Genomic DNA, 20,212 nt, shown 5'->3' with positions numbered 1-20,212 from the left:
AATCTGGTCTGCTGGGCCACAAAGGTTGCCCACCCCTGTCCCATTGCAAATGCAACATGGTGTTTGAATCCTTAGCTCAAAATTCAGATCCATAAAATGGTATAAAATGAAATGCAGTGGTTCTCCCATAAAATAATTCAGTTTGTTTGCTTCATCTAATGCAACTTTCCACAACGTGTTGCCCTTCAGATGTTGTAAGACACTAGATTATGCCATCTATCATCCTAAAGGGTCATCCTTTAAGGGTCAACATGGCAGGGTACCTGCTTAGGGGCAACAGCCCAGTCAGGTGCCCATTCATGACCCCCTCCATGTACTGGTTCCTCCTCACCACTGTTGCAACTGGCTGGCTGGCTTGCACTCTGGCACACAAGGCCATGTTGGCCTTCAATGGCACTGGCTGGTTTGAAGACACAGGCAGTAACAAAGATGGTGCAGAGGAGCAACTGCAGTAGCCGGCAACAATGGTAGCAAGTGGGTAAACATACTGAGAAAAGGGGAACATTCAGAATGTCTTTCCCAAAGACCCCCCTCCCCAAAAAGAAACCCGGAAGCCAGCATTGACCATGATGCTCTTGTTTCCAGGGCAAGGGGAACTCCTCATTGGATTCAGCCTTGAATCCCTGATTGCTTTAATCATTTGCAAAATGCATCCATGTTCTGGCGTGTGGTTTTGTTGTTCCTATCTGGCATTCTCACATGATCACTGCAGTGTTTTGAGGAAAGTCATACCAGATCATTTGACAGGCCCCGGAATAATAGCTGCACTGTTGTTCTCCATTGCCTACGATGAAAGGCTGCTCTTGTTCCATGCCTTGACCTTTTGGATAACTTGACATTCTCAAAATGTCTTATTTCAATGGCGGCGGCACCAGCCCCAGCAAGCGGATCTCAGTGGTGGATGCCGAGTGGGGGAAGAGCAGTGCTGGGCCTCAGGGGAGGGAGGGTCTCGCTTCCGCCACTCCCTCCCCGGCCAGGTCTGAGCTGTGAGTCATGAAGTCACACTGCATTCAAATGTCATGTTTTTCGCTCATTAGTTCAGGAAACCTTTGGCAACTTGCTAGCTTTTAACTTCAGGGTGCAACCTGGGGATAATAATTTTGACCCACCTTACATGGATGATGCAAGGATGACCAAGATCATTTCTCCTTTACATCTGCAGGTGAGGCAGTGGAAGTGCTGGACCAGTGTCTTGCCTGGGTAATGGAATGGATGAGAGCCAACAAACTGAAGCTCAATCAGATAAAACTGAGGCACTGTTAGTGGGTGGTTCCCAAGACCAGATGGCTGGGAGATTTCCTGCTCTTGATGGGGTTACACTTCCTCTGAAGGAGCAGGTTCGTAGCTTGGGGGTCCTCGTGGATCCTTTGCTGCCGCTCAAGGCTCAGGTTGCCTCAGTGGCTCAGAGTGCCTTCCATCAGCTTCGGGTGGTGGCCCAGCTACGCCCCTATCTGGACAGGGATAGCCTAACAACTGTTGCCTGTGCTCTGGTAATTCAATGTTAGATTACCGCAATGTGTTATACGTAGGGCTGCCTCTGAAGATGGTTCAGAAACTTCAGCTGGTGCAGAATTCAACAGCCAGGTTGCTCACTGGTGCAAGACGGTTTGAGAGTATTACACTGATCCTGGTTCAACTGCTCTGGCTACCAATTAGTTTCTGGGCCCAATTCAAAGTGCTGGTTTTGACCTATAAAGCCTTAAAATGGCTCAGGACTGCAATACCTCAAGGACCGCCTCTTTCCATATGAACCTACCTGGACCCTGAGATTATTTTCTTCATGTGCCACCTCTTCAAGAGGTCCTGGGTGGCAACACAAGAATTGGCCTTCTCTGCAGTGGCTCCCTGCTGTGGAAGGCTCTCCTCAGGGAAGCTCGCCGGGTGTCTTCATTATACACCTTTAGCCGCCAGGCAAAAATGTTCCTTTTTAACCAGGCCTTTTGGTTGATCCAATTTACATAATATGCCCTTTTAAAATGTGTTTTTCGGGGCGGGGGGCTATAGGTTGTTGTTTTTATTTTTATTAGGTGTTTTGTGGTTTTATATCGTGATTTTATATCTTTGATTTTGTGGTTTTATATTTTGAGACCCCTGGGTATAGGGTGGTATATAAATTCAAATGATGATGATGTTTAGGAGCACTTGGAACAGTCTGAAATGCCATGTACAGTGGTACCTCGGGTTAAGAACTTAACTGTTCTTAACCTGAAGCACCACTTTAGCTAATGGGGCCTCCTGCTGCCACCGCGCTGCTACTGTGAGATTTCTGTTCTAACCCTGAAGCAAAGTTCTTAACCCGAGGTAATACTTCTGGGTTAGCGGAGTCTGTAACCTGAAGTGTATGTAACCTGAAGTGTATGTAACCCAAGGTACCACTGTAAATGCAAACTAGCATGATTGATTAGAACCAGAAATTATTTCTGCTGCCATTGTTGCAAGCCCAGGAATGTCCACCTCGCTCATGCTCCTCCCTGACCTTTCAGATCTGCGGATTGAGCATTGCTTTGTGTCTCCTCCTTTGCTCAGTTCAGCCCAGCGGGGCCCTGACACCACGCAGGAGGGACTTTTCAGTGGAAGTACTTCTTCATGCAGTGCAGAGTTAAAAGTGTGGAGCTCACTCCCATGGGAAACATCAATGGCCACCAACTTGGATGGCTTTAAAGTAGACAAATTTATGGTTATTGATGGCTACTAGCCATGATGGTTATGCTTTGCCTCCAGTCAGAGGAAGCAATTGCTTTTGAACGCCAGTAGCTGGAAACCACAGGAGGGGGGAGTGACTCCTGCGCTCAGGTCTTGCTTACTGGTTTCCCACAAACATCTGGGTGGCCCCTGTGAGGAGAAGATGCTGGACTAGATGGGATACTGGCCTGATCCATCAGGCTCTCCTTATCTTCAGCAAGGGCACAGCAATGGTGGAAGCTGCTCTTTTGGGTGAAAACGCAAGCCTGGCTGCTGAGCGTCTTCTGTAACAAAGTCAAGCCTTTCATAGTTCAGAATTTAGAATTACCGTTTGGGACGGGTTGACTCCACTCCGTCTCTTTAGTACGAGGTTGTTATTGAAAATAATGTTCATTGGCAATTAGTAGTCTGTTTTTCAAAAAAGTAATTTAAATACTTACCTGCTTTTATTGTGGATTGGACAACTATATGTTGTTGTCCCCCTTTACAAGTACTTTGAGTAAAATGTTGGATAGAATTTATCTAATAACCAACAATGTTATTGAAGAAAAGACTTGCATGACTAGTAGGCTGTGTTCTGCTTGGGAGTCACAGAGTTTTGTAAGCCTCAGTTTGGAAGGCAGTTGAGCAGTTAGAGGCAGGAGGGCGGGGGGGCAGGGAATACACCCTACCCCCCACCCATGGGAGAGACAATAAGTGTGGGATTGGTTTTAATGGGTAGGAGAGGATATATTAATTGCAATTTATCTCCCCAGGCACCCACATGTGTGGGTTGAACAGAGTTTCAAAATCCCATCATTGACAGCAAAAATAAAAGCATAGGAATTAGGCTATAAAGCCTTCTTTTGGACAGGTCCAGCTATGAAGTAAGCTGACTCTCCCTTCCTTACCCCACTTAACTAAGAACCAGGCAGCAACTTGTAAAGCAAGTTTAAAAATTTACTTACTTTATAATCATGCGTTGGTTCACAGCAACAGTAGCAGTAAAAACTATTCAGGCAAAATCTTTATATTTACAGTATAACCAGCTTCAGGCATCTGCTTGAAGCTGGAGCAAACAGAGGCATGTCTGCATCCATGGCTTGTCAAAGGGAGAGAGAAAGGAACAGGGAGCACTGTATGTTCCTTCCTCTCCAGGAGAGGAGGGGAAATGACGTCACCCAGAGCCCTCTCAGCCAACTGTATTTCTATGGCCCACCTATCAGCAATACAGCTCTGTGGACTTATCCCCTTCTCATACTAACTAGCAAGGATATGCACTTGTTAGCTTTTGCTGCTAATCTCCCACAATAAGCCACAATCTCACCTTGAAAATGCCCAAACTCTCCAGCTGCCTATTTGCACTCTGAAAACAATGCCAATGTGAGTGACTATTTGTCTGCAGACAAATTCCAAATAAAATCTGGAGTGCCATTGAAGGAGGAGGTCATTTGTGGCCCTCTCTGGGCAAATACACTGGCATGGCCTGTTTTTTTGTGTGTGTCAAATTCATCAGAACCACTGAGTAATGGAAGCCTGCAGATCTGACAATCCTCCCTGCGTTTTTCTCAACCTGTCCCCACCCCTGCCCCTTCCCATACTGAGATATAACACCTGGCAAGTCTGTCTCCAGCCAGAGGCCCAGGAAGGGGTGGTTCTTCATATCAGGGCTGCCAAACTCAGGTTCCACCCTCACCATGGGAGTAGCCAAGGGGGGGGGGGGTTGGGGAGGGGCAGCTGCTCCCCCTAAATCAATAAAAATACAAAGCTAGCTAACTGAGGTTCTGCCCCACAACAAAAGCCCTCCCCCCAAATCCTGGCTACGCCTATGATCCTCACTCAGAGACACACCTAAATTCACATGTTGTGTAAGCACAGATAGACGTTGCCTGCCTTGGCTTCCCAGGAGACAAGGCTGCAATCTCTTGCTCCCTCCTCATCTGCTCACACCAACCTTTGAAAGGCATCTGGGCTCGCGTCTTCAGGAACAGCCGCCGGCTGCCAGGGACCCTCTCCTTCCGAATATGGTAGCCCAGGATGTTGCACCTCTTTGCCCTGCAGCTGAGGCACCGGCCCTTGTCAAAGGTCTGCATGTCTTTGCACCAGTAGCCCTTGATATGCTGGTTGTTGTGCCACAGGGAGTCGATGAAGAGGTGGACGGACCTTTCGTGCGCACACTTCACGGTCTGAGCCAGACCTGCACAAAAACAGGGCAGCAGGACCAAGCGCTTCCGCGATCTCTTGTTCACAGGGAATGGAAAGAGCTCCCAACCTGGTCTCTTCTCCCCCAGCACTCTGCTGCCATGTCCCTCTTCTGACAAGCCCCCTCCTACCAGCACCAATCTGAAGGACAGAGCCAGCTATCTACATCCCAGGGATGAGAACAAACCACCCGCTGCTACTCTTGAATCATTCCGTCAGAAGAGCCAGGAGACAGACTGCAAGGAAGATGAAGACAGGACCCGATTTCAGCAATCTTTTATGATATGGCGCCCTGTGGGAAGCCAAAATTTGGCATTCCCAAATGAATCCTCTCAATTATGGATTGCCTCAAATTTGCACCCCCCTCAGGGAACCACCTGCACCACCCTAAATCTGGCACTGATGAAGAGGAAGGGCTACTTGAGGAACCTCAGAACTTTTGCCTGCAGGGAGAACTTCCCTGCGACCCCATCTGCTTGGGAAGGGCAGCAGCAAGGCAGAGGCTCTCTCATGCCAAGCAACAGGGGCAGCAGCCAGAAGTGCAGTCCTCTCCCTCTCTTTGCATCTTGGGAAATGCCGGGCTCTAATGGCAGAGGCAGAAAAATCCAGGAAGATGGGGGGCAGCTGGTTGGCAGGCTGTGTTCTGTTTGTGGGCCACAAGACATACAAGACTGAGTGAGGGGAACAGCAGGAGAGAAGGCAATAGGAATTGGGGACAGGAGTGCTACTGGGACATTGCCACTATGGGGATCCTTAAGCTCTTTCAGCTGATGCTTAGAAGCACTAAGGACAACCCATCCTGTTCTCTTGCTTGCGCCTCCCCAAGCACATCCGCCTATAAACTTTGGAATTCAATCCATTTCACTCAAGAGAAGGGAAGGGGCTCTTTCGCACATTTTGCATGAAGGGGGCTCTGTTCCTCAACAGTGTCAGCGACATTAAAACTGTCAGCCTTTAATATAATAATAATAATAATAATAATAATAATAATAATTAATAATAATAATAATAATAATAATATATTATTGATACCCCACCCATCTGGCTGAGTTTCCCCAGCCACTCTGCGCGGCTCCCAATCAAGTGTTAAAAACAGTACAGCATTAAATATTAAAAACTTCCCTGAACAGGGCTGCCTTCAGATGTCTTTTAAAAAGAAGATAGCTGCTTATTTCCTTCACATCTGAAGGGAGGGCGTTCCACAGGGCGGGCGCCACTACCGAGAAGGCCCTCTGTCAGGTTCCCTTTAAGGGGCCACAAGACTCATTGTTGGTTTTACTGCACCAGACTATAACAATCATTTCCTTCAAAGCTGTGGAAATATCACATGCACAGATCCTGTGGGAGAAGATTTTGCCTAAAGGTGTGTATGGGATGCAACAGTACATTATGGGGTGGGGAGGAGGAGTGCTGAAAGTGTGGGGTGGCAGGCACACTTGTGGGCCTCACCCTGCAGAGCCCCTACATTACCACACCTCCTTCTCTCTTCCTGGTTGGCCTCTGTGAGAACAGGATGCTGAGGGAGATGTGCCATTAACTTGATCCAGCCGGGCGCTTCTTACATTTGTTATGTTCCTTACCTGTAATTCCATACTGCACGATGTGATTATAGACATGCATGATGTGGCATCCAGGCTGAAAAGTCCCTCCATTCGGGTAGAAGTCAAAGTGAGCAACAGGCTGCTTGATGCCAACGCTGAGGCCCATTTGCTGCTGGGTGAAGGTGTGGATGGCATCGACAAAGTCTGCATCATCTGGGGATAAGCGGTCTGTTGGGGACATGCCTTCAAAGAGAGGGCCAGCCGGGTCAAGCCCTGTAGGAAATGCAAACCAGGGCTTGTGATGATGGCACCATCTCCAGACTGTGCCTTTACATGATGTAAAGTTCAATGCCTCCAAGAGGGGGAGGGTAGGGGGAATGGAGGTGGTGGGTCATAGCTCAGTGATAGAGTGTGTGCTTTGCCTGCAGAATTCACACCACATTTTTGTAATTGCAAGTTGTTATAAACTGTTTTGAACATTGTGCTTTAATGTTGTAGCACGCCCTGGGATCTTGGGGTGAAAGGCAGGCAATAAATAATAATTATTCTAATGATAACACTTAGGGAACAGGGCAAAGGTGGTGTGGGATTCTGCAAAGTTTCAGTAAAAGTGTGGGGAGGAGAGCAATGTTAGCCCTTGATTTCTCCGAGGTGGAAAATCTCAAATGGCTCCATCTTTCCAAGCCTCAGCCTGGAAATGATGTTCATGGGAGCTGAGCAAAAGTTCCTCTGCTGAAGACCCTCCTCAAGTTTTGCTTCTGCCTCACCTTTAGAACAAAGCACCACCACTTCTGGCCTGGGAGCAGCGCTGGCTCTTGGCTTACCAAAATCAAGCAGGTGGAGCAGGGGCAGTGGGGTAACCAGACCGTCCCCTACTTTTGCTCTGTCTTTTCCATCCCCTCAACCTTTCATTGTTGCTCCTCCTCATGTTTTTGGAAGGCGTCTCTTTGACACAGAAAACACACAGCAGCCTATTGTGTAACTGGGTTCAAAGAAGGGGGTAGGTAGCCATGCAAGATGTGGAGATAGGTTGCTATGAATGAAGCTATTCAAGGCAGCATTCCTTTTGCAAGAGGTCTCCTTTGCACTAATTCCTCCTAAGCAGGAATGCTGCACTGTTCTAGACTTCCTGGAAGCATTTGGAATATGATTATTTAATTGCAGAAATGGTGGGGCCTGCTTCACAGTCTATGACTGGAAGCCTGTTGGGCTTGGACCCTTTTTACACACCAGGCCCAAGATAGAACCCAGCACTTTTTCACCTTTGATGCAAGCACTGTTTGCATGTGGCTTACTCACTTGAAGGCCCCTATTTCTCAGTCCCATGAAATCTACGGGAATTATGTCAGACCCTACAATGAGCGTCATGAGAGCTCTCATTAATGTGACCACACACAATAGGAGCAACTTCAACAAACGCACATCAGAAGGCAAGGCAACCATTGTTCTGGGTGCAATTAGTTCTAAGCACTGAGGTTTTCTTGTAGCTGCCAAATATGAGCAAATGCTACAGAGATGCTTTCTAGAAAGATTATCCTGCTCAGCCCAGGACCAACACCACAGGCACAGAAGAGTGAGGTTATCACCCCTCTACTATTGTCCATTGCTGCAGTGTCCTTTCTTTTGGCAGTTCAGAATTAACTGGTGACAGCAAAAACTGAAAAGTTTTTAGGGGGGGGCAACTAGAATAAGATCTGTCATTTGATTATTGATCTAAACCCCCAAAATTTATTTTATATACAGTAGTTAAGTTTTTACCTTTATCTTCTGTACATTGTATCTTATTTTATTGCTATGGCTGGTGGCTGACGCAAAGAAAGATTATTCTGATTCTGATTCACAGGCACTGTTGAATGAAGCAAAATGATTTTTGTTCCCAAACATGTAAACTATCCCTTAAAATAGGAAGCGTATGGCAGAAAACCTACCGTATTTTTTGCTCTATAGGACGCACTTTTCCCCCTCCAAAAATTAAGGGGAAATGTGTGTTGATCCTATGGAGCGAATGCAGGCTCCTTGGCTTCAGTGATAGCAACGCGAAGCCTCTGAAGTGCAGAGGGAGTGCTCCCTCCGCGCTCCGGAGGCTTTGCGTTGCTTTCGCTGAAGCCTGGAGAGTGAGAGGGGTCGGTATGCACCAACCCCTCTCGCTCTCCAGGCTTCAGGGATAGCCGCCTGAAGCCTGAAGCCTCTGGAGCGCAGTGGGAACTCCTGCTGTGCTCCGAAGGCTTGGGGATAGGCGCCTGAAGCTTCCAGAGCGCAGCAGGAGCTCCCGCTGTGCTCTGGAGGCTTCGGGTTGCCTTCACTGAAGCCTGGAGAGCGAGAGGGGTCGGTGCACACCGATCCCTCTTGCTCTCCAGGCTTCGCTTCGCTGGAGAGGTGCTGCACAGTTTTCCCTCTCTGCACAGCGCCCCTTCAGTGAAGCGGGAGGAGAAATGGAAGGGGCTCCATTTCTCCTGCCGCTTTGCTGAAGGGGCGCTGAGCAGAGAGGGGGAGATTTTTTCCCCCCTGTTCTCCCCCTCTAAAACAAGGTGCGTCCTATGGTCGGGTGCATCCTATAGAGCGAAAAATACGGTAATTAATATTATTAGCTGATAACTGATTTTATAACTGATTTTGCATATACCGGTAGGTGTGTGTGTGGGGTGTGTGTTGAAATTATCCTACTGTATTAAAGTAAACTATACATTCATTACTCACTTTTTCTACTGAACGGGGTATGGGGATGTCCCCTCACCCCAGAAGAGAATGCAGCCTGGAAAAAGTTATCCGCCTCGGTTTTGACTGAGGGGTTTAAGACAGGAAGCTGCCTTATATGGAGTCAGACCACTGGTCTATCTAGCTCAGCTGTGTCTACACAGACTGGCAGCAGCCCTCCAGGATTCTGGGCAGGGTTCTCTCACAGCCCTGCCTGGAGATGCTGTCAGGGATGGTACCCAGGGCCTTCTGCACACAAAGCAGCTGTTCTACTGCTGAGCTACAATGGCCCTTCCCCCAAGGGATGCTTTGCGGGATTTTTCTTCTTACCTGTAATTCTGCCAATCTTCCTTGCACCCCTAATGTAGCTGCCGGCAAAGCCAGAGACGTGAGCGCCAAGGCTGTACCCAATCAGGTGAGCATTGCCTCTGGAGAACTGGACAGATTCCTGGAAGATACCCGGCAGCCATGTAAGTGCAGGCAAAGTGTGGGGCATGCATTGTTGTTGCAGGCTCAGCCTGGGGCTGGCGCAAGACATTTGGGTGCCCGAGATGGGAATCCAACTGACCTCAGTCCCTCCCACTAATGAGCATGAGGCACAACTTGGTGGGAAGTTCTCTTGTGCAAGCCCCATTGGAACAGTACAGTTGTGCTCTTGCATTGCTCCCATTCATTTCAATGGGGTTTGCCCAGGAGAACCTCCCAATTGGATTCTAGAATCTCAGCTGTTCCTCCAAGGCTATTTGATCCTCACAATGACCCTAGAAGGCAGGTGTGAGTGACTGGCTCAGGGTCACACAGGGTGCTTCATGGCTGAGTGGGGATGATGACGATGGTTAATTGCACTTAGAATCATAGAATTGGAAGGGACCACAAGGGCCATCTTGTCCACTGCAGTAATCTTTTGACCTGTGCTCAAACCCACGGCCCTGAGTTTAAGAGTCTCCTGCTCTACTGACCAAGATAGTTGCATTTACTTTTTCGCAATATAATATGCTTATAATATGCAACTTGCAATATGATTTGAACCTGGGTTTCCCCAGTCTGCATGTGACACTCTCATTCAGCCTTCCCAACCTGCTGTCCTCCAGATGTTGCTGATTTACCCATTGGTCCTGCTGCCTGTGGCTGATGGGACTTGCTGGACTTCAACGTCACGCGGAGAGCTCCAAGTTGGGCAAGTCTGCTCCAGTCAGCATATCAAACTGGATTGTACCCCGTGGCCCGAATCCATCTGGCTTCCTTGCAGGTGGAATGTTGCCCCAACTCCCTCAATTTACCTTATCATGCACCCACTCTGGTCTAGGAAGCTGTTTCTACAGTTTTTGGACGACATTCAGAATTACCGTAATTTAAACTCTGAGATTCAGAGAGGCTGCACTCAAGGAAAGCCCTGCTTGATCAGTCTGCTGGGCCACGTAGTCTAGCATCTCACATCCCACTGTGGCCAGAGCCGCCTGGGAAACCCACAAATGGAGTTTGAAGTCAGACGCACACACACACTCCAGCTCTTGCTCTCAAACAGCTGATATTCAGAGGCAGACAGTCTCTGTAAGTAGAGTCTTGATTTAGCTCTCATGCCTTATAGCTCCTGGTGGACCAGGAATATAACTTGTCCTTCTTAAAAGCTCTATAAGCTAGTGGTCATCACCATCACCACATCATGTGTCAGTTAATTCCACAAGTTAGCAGCGCATCACCTGCTGCCTGCTTAATCCCACGCTGTAGGAAAGAAATCACAGGGAGTTGCTTGTTTTACTTTTCGAATAATGCAGGAACTCTGTTCCTTATTACCATGGCAGAAAAACTGTGTTTAAAAATGTATTTCTTTAGACTCAGATATGCAGAATGTTGATATGTTTTTAAATCTGTTTTTAGTTTATGATTGACTTTAATTATTTTGTTAAATGTTTTAAATAGTTGTTTTTGTCACTTATTATTTTATTAGTTTATTCTTTTTGTAAACTGCTTTGAGTTGGGTTTGTTTTGTTTACAATCAAGTGGTGTATAAATTTTATGAAACTAATGAGAAACACATAAATGATAAATAAAAGGGATTGCTTTGCAGACGTGAAAATTGTCATGCTTGTTCATTTCACCCTTTGCTTCAAGCAATGCTCTACCTTCCCCTGAGACACTGGCACATTGCAAGTGCCGCATCCTCGTCCGAAATGTAAGATGCCTCCACTGCACCTGACTTGACAGAATGACAGGCTATAGAGAGTTGATATGAATACAAGCCTGTGGGGTCAAAATTGGCCGGGGGCACTCTACTCTCCCTAATCAACACTGAATACACTTTACTTCCTTGTTTAAATTCTGCCACCACAATGGAGAGGATCACTCCCCCTTCTAGGCTAATGCTCTCTTTGCAGTATCTTCAGAAGACCGTATGGTTGCAGCTGGTGATTAGTAGGAAAACCCTAGTGCAACTTTTGAGGCCTCATCCACACTTCTGCTTGTCCTGTGCTTAGGAAACCTGGATCCAAACTATTTTCGATTTGCCCCACTGCTTTCGCTATGGAAACCCACTTTTTACCATGGAATTGGAGCAAATGTGAATCCGTAGAAAACCTGGTTGACATCTGCTCCAATTTTGTGGTAAATAGGGGAAGTTGGTGGGACAAGCAGGAGTGTGGATGAGCCCTGAGAAGAGAGCCTTCCTCCATCCCTGCCCTGATGGTACAGCTCACTGCATGTAGAAAATTAGCACAGTCAAGTGAGGACTGAAGTAGGAGCCAGTGTGGTGTAGTGGTTAAGAGTGGTGGAGTCATAATCTGGTGAACCGGGTTTGCTTCCCCGCTCCTCCACATGCAGCTGCTGGGTGACCTTGGACTAGTCACATTTCTCTGAAGTCTCTCAGCCTCACTCACCTCACAGAGTATTTGTTGTGGGGGGGGTGGTGGAAGGGAAAGGAGATTGTTAGCTGCTCTAAGACTCCTTAAGGGGAGTGAAAGGTGGGATATCCATTCCAAACTTCTTCTTCTCCTTCTTCTCCTTCTTCTCCTTCTTCTGTCTCCCTGTCATGCTCGGGTTTTTTTCAGGCAGAGAGTTTGAAAAATGGCATTGCCCATCTGCTGCCTCAAGGTGGTAGAGTCTATACCGGGCTTTCTCAACCTCGGCCCTCCAGATGTTTTTTGGCCTACAATTCCCATGATCCATAGCTAGCAGGACCAGTGGTCAGGGATGATGGGAACTGTAGTCTCAAAACAACTGGAGGAGTGAGGTTGAGGAAGCCTGGTCTATACCATCACATCAGGACTTTACCACCTCTTGCGTAGACCAGACCAACAAAGGCAGTAGCAGCAAGGCAGAGGATCTGTTGCCAGTGGTCTGCTCTGCAGGGTTGGTGCTGGGAAAGTGGTACCTCTACACCAGCCCATAGCTATAAGTGGCCAGCATAAGACAGATTTACAAATTTTAAGTTGGAGGAGCTGGGGTGGTAGGGAAGAGGCATTAAACACACACTTCATACTGTCTCCTCTCTCTGAGTATGCTTACCTCCAGCCATTCCAGGAATCGAGCAATTTCTTGGCCAACATCTCGGGTGTTCTGCACTGCAATGGGGTAGTGCGCATGCGCAAGGGCCAGCCAGTCAGTGATGATCACGTTTGTTTGTGTCAGCTGGGATTTCAGGGCTTCGGCCAGCTTCCAAATCCAGCCTTCTAGCCTTCCATCCACCTGCCGTCATGGGAGAAAACCAAGTCTGTAAAATTCATGAACCCCTGTCATGAAGTAGTGAGCCTGTGAGCAAGTACCACTGGGTGGAGCCCCTCAGGCAGGTGGTAACAATTAGTCCCCAAAGTGGGAGCATGTGATGGGCCTGGCTGGTTGCCAGAATTCCCCAGCCCCTATAAATCTCTGAGTTAACCTGCTGGAGGAGAGAGAGAGAACACGCCATGTATTAGACTTGCTGGTTGATGTTCTGTAGCTGGTGCCAGAGAAGAAACCAATAAAGCCCGATAACTCGTTTGGTGCCTGCATGTGATTGATTAGTAGCTTGGAGGGAGGACTTGGGAAAGAGACTCCCTCCTTGATAAGCCCAAGCAAGGGCAGGCCTGGAGAATTGCTCACAGCCAGCTGACAGCCAGGCCACCAACTCCTTCCAAACCCCAATGGTGTGCCTTGGGTGATTGCTTCCTAATGGCCAAAGACAGCCTGTCACATCCTTGATTTGGGGCTCCAGTTTTGCCCATCTGCTGTAGCATGAACAATTCCCAGGACAGAATTTTTATATTTTTGACATCTGTATGGTGACATGCTTATATTTACTCTCACACACCCTTATTTCAGTGGAAAGGAGTATAGGTCTGCATGTGAGGCCAACTGAAAGTAATAGCATCTTAGTGTTGTTTTTAAAAGGTGTATGGTTAAGACCATGACTAAATAGATTCTCCTCATCCTTTTGGGGTGAGTGAATATAATATATTGTTATAGGTTTGAGGGGGCGGCCTGGGACCCCCCCCCCAAACCCTAGAAATTAATAAATGGTAGGATTTTGATTATTTGGAGTATTGAAAGGAAGACTGCAGGCCGGTGGAAAAATACAAGCTAAGCTACATTTCCAAGCCAGGGCCTCACCTGGGATAGAGGTGTTAACATGACAAAAGGTCTGATGGGCCTGGGCAGAAAGAAGGTTACTAGGTTAACTGGGTGTGAAGTGACGGGAAATGACAGTCTTCAGCAAGGTGCGCTGGGAAGCAGAAGGGAGAGAACAAAGGGAGAGATCCATCTTGGGCAGGTTGGCTGAAGGCTGGCTGGGAGAGATGCCTTGCACTCCAGTGCTGCACTACTGTGGGGAACACATTCCAGCCTTGCAAAGCAACGTGGTAAAATCCTGAAATGGGAGAAGGGGCTGTGCCAGTGCAGTGTAGGTTTGAATGCCCCTTTGTTACGCCCCTCCCTCCCACCCCCCAACAACCTCTCTCCATGTAGAAAATTAGCACAGCAGAGTGAGGAAGGAACCTTTCTCCCTGATATGCTTGTCTTTTCTGGTAGGGAGTTTGAAAAATGGCAATGCCCACCTGCAGCCTCTAGATGGTACAGCCCATAACATTGTGCCAGGACTCTACCACCTCCTCCACAGATCAGGCCAATGAACAACCTTTGAGAAAAAAATGAAGTGGGGGGACCCTGTATGAGGCCAGATTTATCTAGATATCAAAGTTCAGCTGAGCAACATCCCTGGATAAGAAAGAAAAAGTGCTGTGAAGTTCATTACCGACCATCCGTGGACTATCATCACCAAAGGAAGAGAGGCATTGAAACGGCATTTTTCAAGAGTATAGAACTGGTTAAATTCGATCAGGCAGCCTTCTTCAATGGTATTTGAGTAGAGCAGGAACTTTGTTTCAGAGCGGGAATGACTGGTCCTTCGGATTGGCAGCAGTTGTGGCCCTGCAAAGAGATGTTTCAGAAATTTATCGGGGTTTTCTTCCATAAAGTTTATACACCACTTGATTATAAACAAAAAACTAAAAACTCAAAGTGGTTTACAAAAAAGATAAAACAATAAACAAGGTAAAGAAAAAAACAATGAAAGACTTTCAAATAGTATGATACATTGGGCAAAATATATTGGTCGTAATATTCAGTTAGAAGATTGGGGGAAATTATGGAAGGCTGGGATAAACTTTACAGCATGCAGTTTACTTAAAGAGAATGTAATGAAAATGATGTATAGATGGTGTATAACGCCAGTGAAATTAGCAAAAATGTATAAAACAAATAATCAATGTTGGAAATATAAAGAAAAAGATGGTAGTTTTTATCGTATGTGGTGGGAATGTAAGAAAGTAAAGGCATTCAGGGAAATTATATATAATGAACTTTAAAAAAGGTTGAAATATGGCTTCCTCCGCTTTCCTTTCCTTTGCGCTGAGCAAAATTATCCCATTTCTGAAAAATGCATGGGGAAAGGGTCCAGTTGTCGTTCTCTCTTTCGGCCTTGGTTTTATGGCTTTGGTGTCACTGTGGGTCAGTCCCTTAACAAAATACAGCGCCATGATGACCCAGGCTGTACCATATACATATCCAGTTCCAGGGATGATGGCAATATGCCAGATATTCCCTCCCACCCTTGTGACAAGGAAGGACCAAGTCTTGAATGGCTAAAGAACTTCTGAGACGGGCCCTTGTGGTGAACAGGGCTAGAGAACCAACACTGAAGGGGCAACCCCGGCCTGCACTGCTCTCTGCTCTTTTGTGTACATGTGTAACATAATAAACTTGCTAACTTAAAAGCAAAAAAATAAAAATAAATAAATAAATAAAGTATACACATATACATTTGTCAAAAAACCAGAAGCCTTCCTATTAGGAATTGTAGGTAGAGAAATACACAGGCAGGATAAGACATTATTTTTATATGTTATAACTGCAGAGAGAATATTATTAGCTCAACGATGGAAGCAAGAAGAGATACCATCGAAAGAAGAGTGGCAGATGAAATTACCGTATTTTTTGCACCATAACACTCACTTTTTTCCTCCTAGAAAGTAAGGGGAAATGTCTGTGCGTGTTATGGAGGGAATGCCTACGGGTGGCGGGGGGATCTGCTGCAGTCGTGAGCAGAGGATCCATGGTTCCCCTTCCTTCCCTCCTCCGTGGCTCGCTTTGAAACAGCAAAGCGGGAGAAGAGCCACTGAGTGGGGAGGAGAGAGGGACAGAGAGCCTGCTTCTTTAATAGGAGCAAAGCGGGAGAGGAGAGGAGCCGCTTACACGAGTGTAAGCGGCTCCTGTCCGGTTGGTTACTTTAAAGCAAGCAGGCTCTCTGTCCCTCTCTCCTCCCCACTCAGCTCGCTACATAGCAGCAAAGTTTTTCAGCTCGCTAAGCCGGGGATGAGCGGGGAGGAGAGAGAAAAGCAGAGCCTGCTTGCTTTAAAGGAGCAAAGCAGGAGGGGAGGGGAGCCGCTTACACTGTCCGGTTGGCTCCTTTAAAGCAAGCAGGCTCTCTGTCCCTCTCTCCTCCCCACTCAGCTTGCTAAATAGCAGCAAAGTTTTTCAGCTCGCTAAGCCGGGGATGAGCGGGGAGAAGCAGAGCCTGCTTGCTTTAAAGGAGCAAAGCGGGAGAGGAGAGGAGCCTTCTCCTCTTATACCCCTCTTCTTCATTATTAGCAGCATCCTTCTCCACCCACCCCACACGTGTTCCTTGTCCCTTGAGTGCTTTTCCTTCCCTCCCCACTTAAAACGTGGTTACAAAGCATGGATCCACATGGATCCTCAGGATTTTTGCATTGGGCTACCCCAAACTCACCGTCAGATCACATGTCTGTGGCCACAGCATGAACCACAAAAATCATACATCCACTGTTTCGTTTAGAATATTTTTTTCCTTGTATTCCTCCTCTAAAAACTATGTGCGTATTATGGTTGGGTGCGTGTTATAGAGCGAAAAATACGGTAATGGACTATGCCGAATTGGCGAAATTGACTGGGAAAATTCGGAACTAGCAGGACCAGAGTTTCTTGAAAGACTGGAAAAAAATTATGTTGTACCTGAAAGACAACTGTAAACAACTGACATTGCTAATAGGGTTACAAGAAGTTTTGTAGGCTTAAATTATCATTTGTTACTAAATGTAATTTACAAATTGTTTATTTAGGATTATGCTGGAGGAGACTCTTGAGAGTCCCATGGACTGCAAGAAGATCAAACCTCTCCATTCTTAGGGAAATCAGCCCTGAGGGCTCACTGGAAGGACAGACCCTGAAGCTGAGGCTCCAAGACTTTGGCCACCTCATGAGAAGAGAAGACTCCCTGGAAAAGACCCTGATGTTGGGAAAGAATGGAGGGCACAAGGAGAAGGGGGCAACAGAGGACAAGATGGTTGGACAGTGTTCTCGAAGCTACAAACATGAGTTTGACCAAACTGCGGGAGGCGGTGGAAGACAGAAGTGCCTGGCGTGCTCTGGTCCATGGGGTCACGAAGAGTCGGACACGACTAAACAACAACAAAATGATTTAATAGTAATATTAATAAGAATAAAATGCATACTAGAGATTAAGTTGGAAAACCATTAGTCAAGGATGAGGGAAGTTCCAGGCTTACACAGCCAAATGTTTGTTTATTCTATTTACAAAATTGATGTTATGATGGAAAATATTTGGAAAAACCAATAAAAATTATTATAAAAAAAGACTTTCAAAAAGTTAAAGTAACAGTAAACTAAAAACAGATTAAAACTTGCCTCAATTTTCTAAATATCTGGGTAGGCTTGTCTAAACAAAAATATTTTTAGCAGACGCTGAAAATGGTACAGTGAAGGTACCTGATATCAATAGGCAGGGAGTTCCAAAGGGCAGGTGCTGTCACACTAAAAGATGGAGTAGAAATGTGGAATGGGTTTTATGTGGCACCTGTAACAGTGCCGGTTCTGCCGACTGAAGCAATCAGGTGGGTGTTAATGGGATCAGGTGATCTCATAGTCACCCCTCTGATGAGTTTTGTTTGGTGGATCAGGCGCATTCTGCTTTTTCCCCAGGAAAGGCCTCAGGGACTATGGAACAGGGTGGAAGGAGATCCTGCAAACCTATCAAGTTGTTATTTTTGAAAAGAGATGGCTGCCTGCTTAACAGGTCTTGTTCCAACGTTCTAGAGAGCATTTTGGTTGCCAACTTCATTCTAATAGGGCTCCTTTGTTGTTAAAGGCACTTTTCCTCAACAAGGGGACAAAGAGAATGGGGAAACTGGCTGACACTGTGAAAGGACTCCTGGTGGCCAGGAAAAAAGGCTGGTGCTCACCATGAGAGAACTTTGTTGCTTATGCTGGATCTCTCATTGAGTGGGTCAAAAAGTTAAAAAACACACACACTTGGGGTAGTGACAGAGGATGAGACCCCCTTTAGCTGCCTTCATTGGCCATGCAAGTATGTTATGAGTGCCTTCTACTAAGCATGTTGCTGCATCATCTGTGAAGGACAAGAAACAGAACCTCTGGTGACACTAACCATTTTCTTTCTGTTTGGCAATTTTGCCACAATTCAAATATGGGGGAGAAATTTGGTTTTGTGTGCATTTTAATGTGAACCCCCACCCCCTGCCACACTTCCTAAAAAAACCAAATGGTGCTCTGCCAAGTGGCAGCTACCCTGCAGAATTTGTTCATCCAACCAAAGAATGTGTATCTTAAACGGAAGCATGCCTAAAAGTGTACAGGTATTTGGGAACATAAAAAGGCATTGCCTTCGGGGAATTGGTTTGTAGAAATATTTATGGTAGGCAAAATTGCATATAAAATGTGTCTATTAGAATAAATGTACCCGAAATGCTAACTTAAAAAAATAAATTGGAAGCTGATACAAAAATGTGGTGAACTGAAGATTGGAAACCCAAATCCATAGTGTCATCGATCTCTAGTCTCAGAACCAGATTCATAGAATCATAGAATCATAGAGTTGGAAGAGACCACAAGGGCCATCGAGTCCAACCCCCTGCCAAGCAGGAAACACCATCAGAGCACTCCTGACATATGGTTGTCAAGCCTCTGCTTAAAGACCTCCAAAGAAGGAGACTCCACCACACTCCTTGGCAGCAAACGTCTAATTCATTTGCTGGAGCTTGAACTGGTTTTCCTGAACTGTGTACTTCCTCTGTTCATCCCTGTTAATTTCTACAGCATTAATGTGACTTGCATCCTGATATAACTTTAACAAGACTTTATCTGCCACCAAGCACCACAACACTAACTAATCACATTAAGCAAAAAGGCAAGCTGTGAGCCGTAAATGTCAGAACAAAGCCATTCTTTTCATCACTTTAATTAAAAAAGAAATTCTTAGCTAGGATTACACTTATTAATGTTAAGTATCACTTATTCAAGGAGAACCACTTTCACCCAGCAACCTCTTGCTGGTGCAGGCTCTCCATACCCACAGAGAACCAGCCCCACACCTGCAAAAGCTCCCTTTCCCTCTCTCAGCTCCATATGTGCAAAGCCTTCCAACCTCATGTTTCAGAGGAAGGAGACTCCTCCTCACACAAGAGTTCCACGTGTCCATCAGAGCACAGGTGAAGAGCAGGCCTTTCCTGTGACTTTCCTCTACTCTTTTCTGTTGGGGCTGAGCACAGGAGATGCCAGATTCTGAAGAAGGAACCTGTAAAGCAGGGCTGGGGAAGTTGAGGGGTGGGCTGACAGGAATGGACTCCAACTCCCACCTTTCCTTACTGGCCGTGCAGGCTGGGTCTGGAAGGACCCCACAGGTGAGTGTGGGTGACTTTCAGAAAGACTTGGCCGTGGCTAATTCAGCTGCTAGAAATATATTAAAAAATAAAAAATTTGTCCAGTAGCACCTTAGAGACCAACTAAGGAAGTCACCAGACCCTTATATATAGTGGGAGGGTGGGATGGGGTTTTTCTCAGGAGGGTAGTAGGAGATGGGTGATTGACTCACTGGGTATGGTAAACCTGTTGATGAATGTTAAAGACTGCAATTAGTACTACAGGAAAAAGCAAGGGATAGTATGCAGATGATTAGCATATGTAATGAGACAGGAATCCTATATCTCTATTAAGACCAGGTCTCTCCATAGTTTTCAGTTTAGTGATGCTGTAATTCAGCAACTTCTCTTTCAAGTCTGTTTCTGAAATTCTTTTGTAATAAGACAGCTGCTTTGAGATCCTGCATTGAATGTCCAGGGAGACTGAAGTGTTCTCCTACTGGCTTCTCTGTCTTGTGATTCCTGATGTCAGATTTATTTCCATTTATCCTTTGGCATAGGGTTTGGCCTGTTTGTCCAATACAGAGAGCTGAAGGGCATTGCTGGCATTTGATGGCATGCACAATGTTAGAATGTCAGCCGCTGGAGTTTTGGAGTTCCCTCTCTGATTTCTACAGATGCTGGTAGTCATCACGAGACTTTGTTTTCCCTCCACACTCCTGTTTCTCCCTCTGCACTGTGATGTCACAGCAAGGTAAAAGTAAAGGTAAAGGTAAAGGGACCCCGGACCATTAGGTCCAGTCGTGGCCGACTCTGGGGTTGCGGCGCTCATCTCGCTTTACTGGTCATGTGGCCAGCATGACTAAGCCGTTTCTGGCGAACCAGAGCAGCGCACGGAAACGCCGTTTACCTTCCCGCCGGAGCAATACCTATTTACAGTGGTACCTCAGGTTA

The 20,212-nt window shown here is 46.5% G+C and overlaps 1 protein-coding gene across 1 annotated transcript in view; it reads right to left on the bottom strand.

Moving 5' to 3' along the window:
* The window catches only part of LIPC (lipase C, hepatic type), a 58,661-nt gene that overhangs the window by 3,474 nt on the left and 34,975 nt on the right, over nt 1-20,212 (bottom strand). Inside the window, exons 2-6 of the mRNA XM_080980790.1 lie at nt 14,320-14,495; nt 12,600-12,779; nt 9,429-9,546; nt 6,444-6,677; nt 4,616-4,858 (exon numbers count right to left, since the gene is read on the bottom strand). Of these exons, the coding sequence (XP_080836916.1) occupies nt 4,616-4,858; nt 6,444-6,677; nt 9,429-9,546; nt 12,600-12,779; nt 14,320-14,495 (951 nt within the window). The remainder of the gene's footprint in view (nt 1-4,615; nt 4,859-6,443; nt 6,678-9,428; nt 9,547-12,599; nt 12,780-14,319; nt 14,496-20,212) is intronic.

Source organism: Podarcis pityusensis, assembly GCF_964106645.2.
Source record: "Podarcis pityusensis genome assembly, chromosome: 14".
Taxonomy (NCBI): Eukaryota; Metazoa; Chordata; class Lepidosauria; order Squamata; family Lacertidae; genus Podarcis; species Podarcis pityusensis.
Note: the sequence above shows the minus strand (reverse complement) of the source record. Positions and strands in the feature narration are given on the sequence as shown.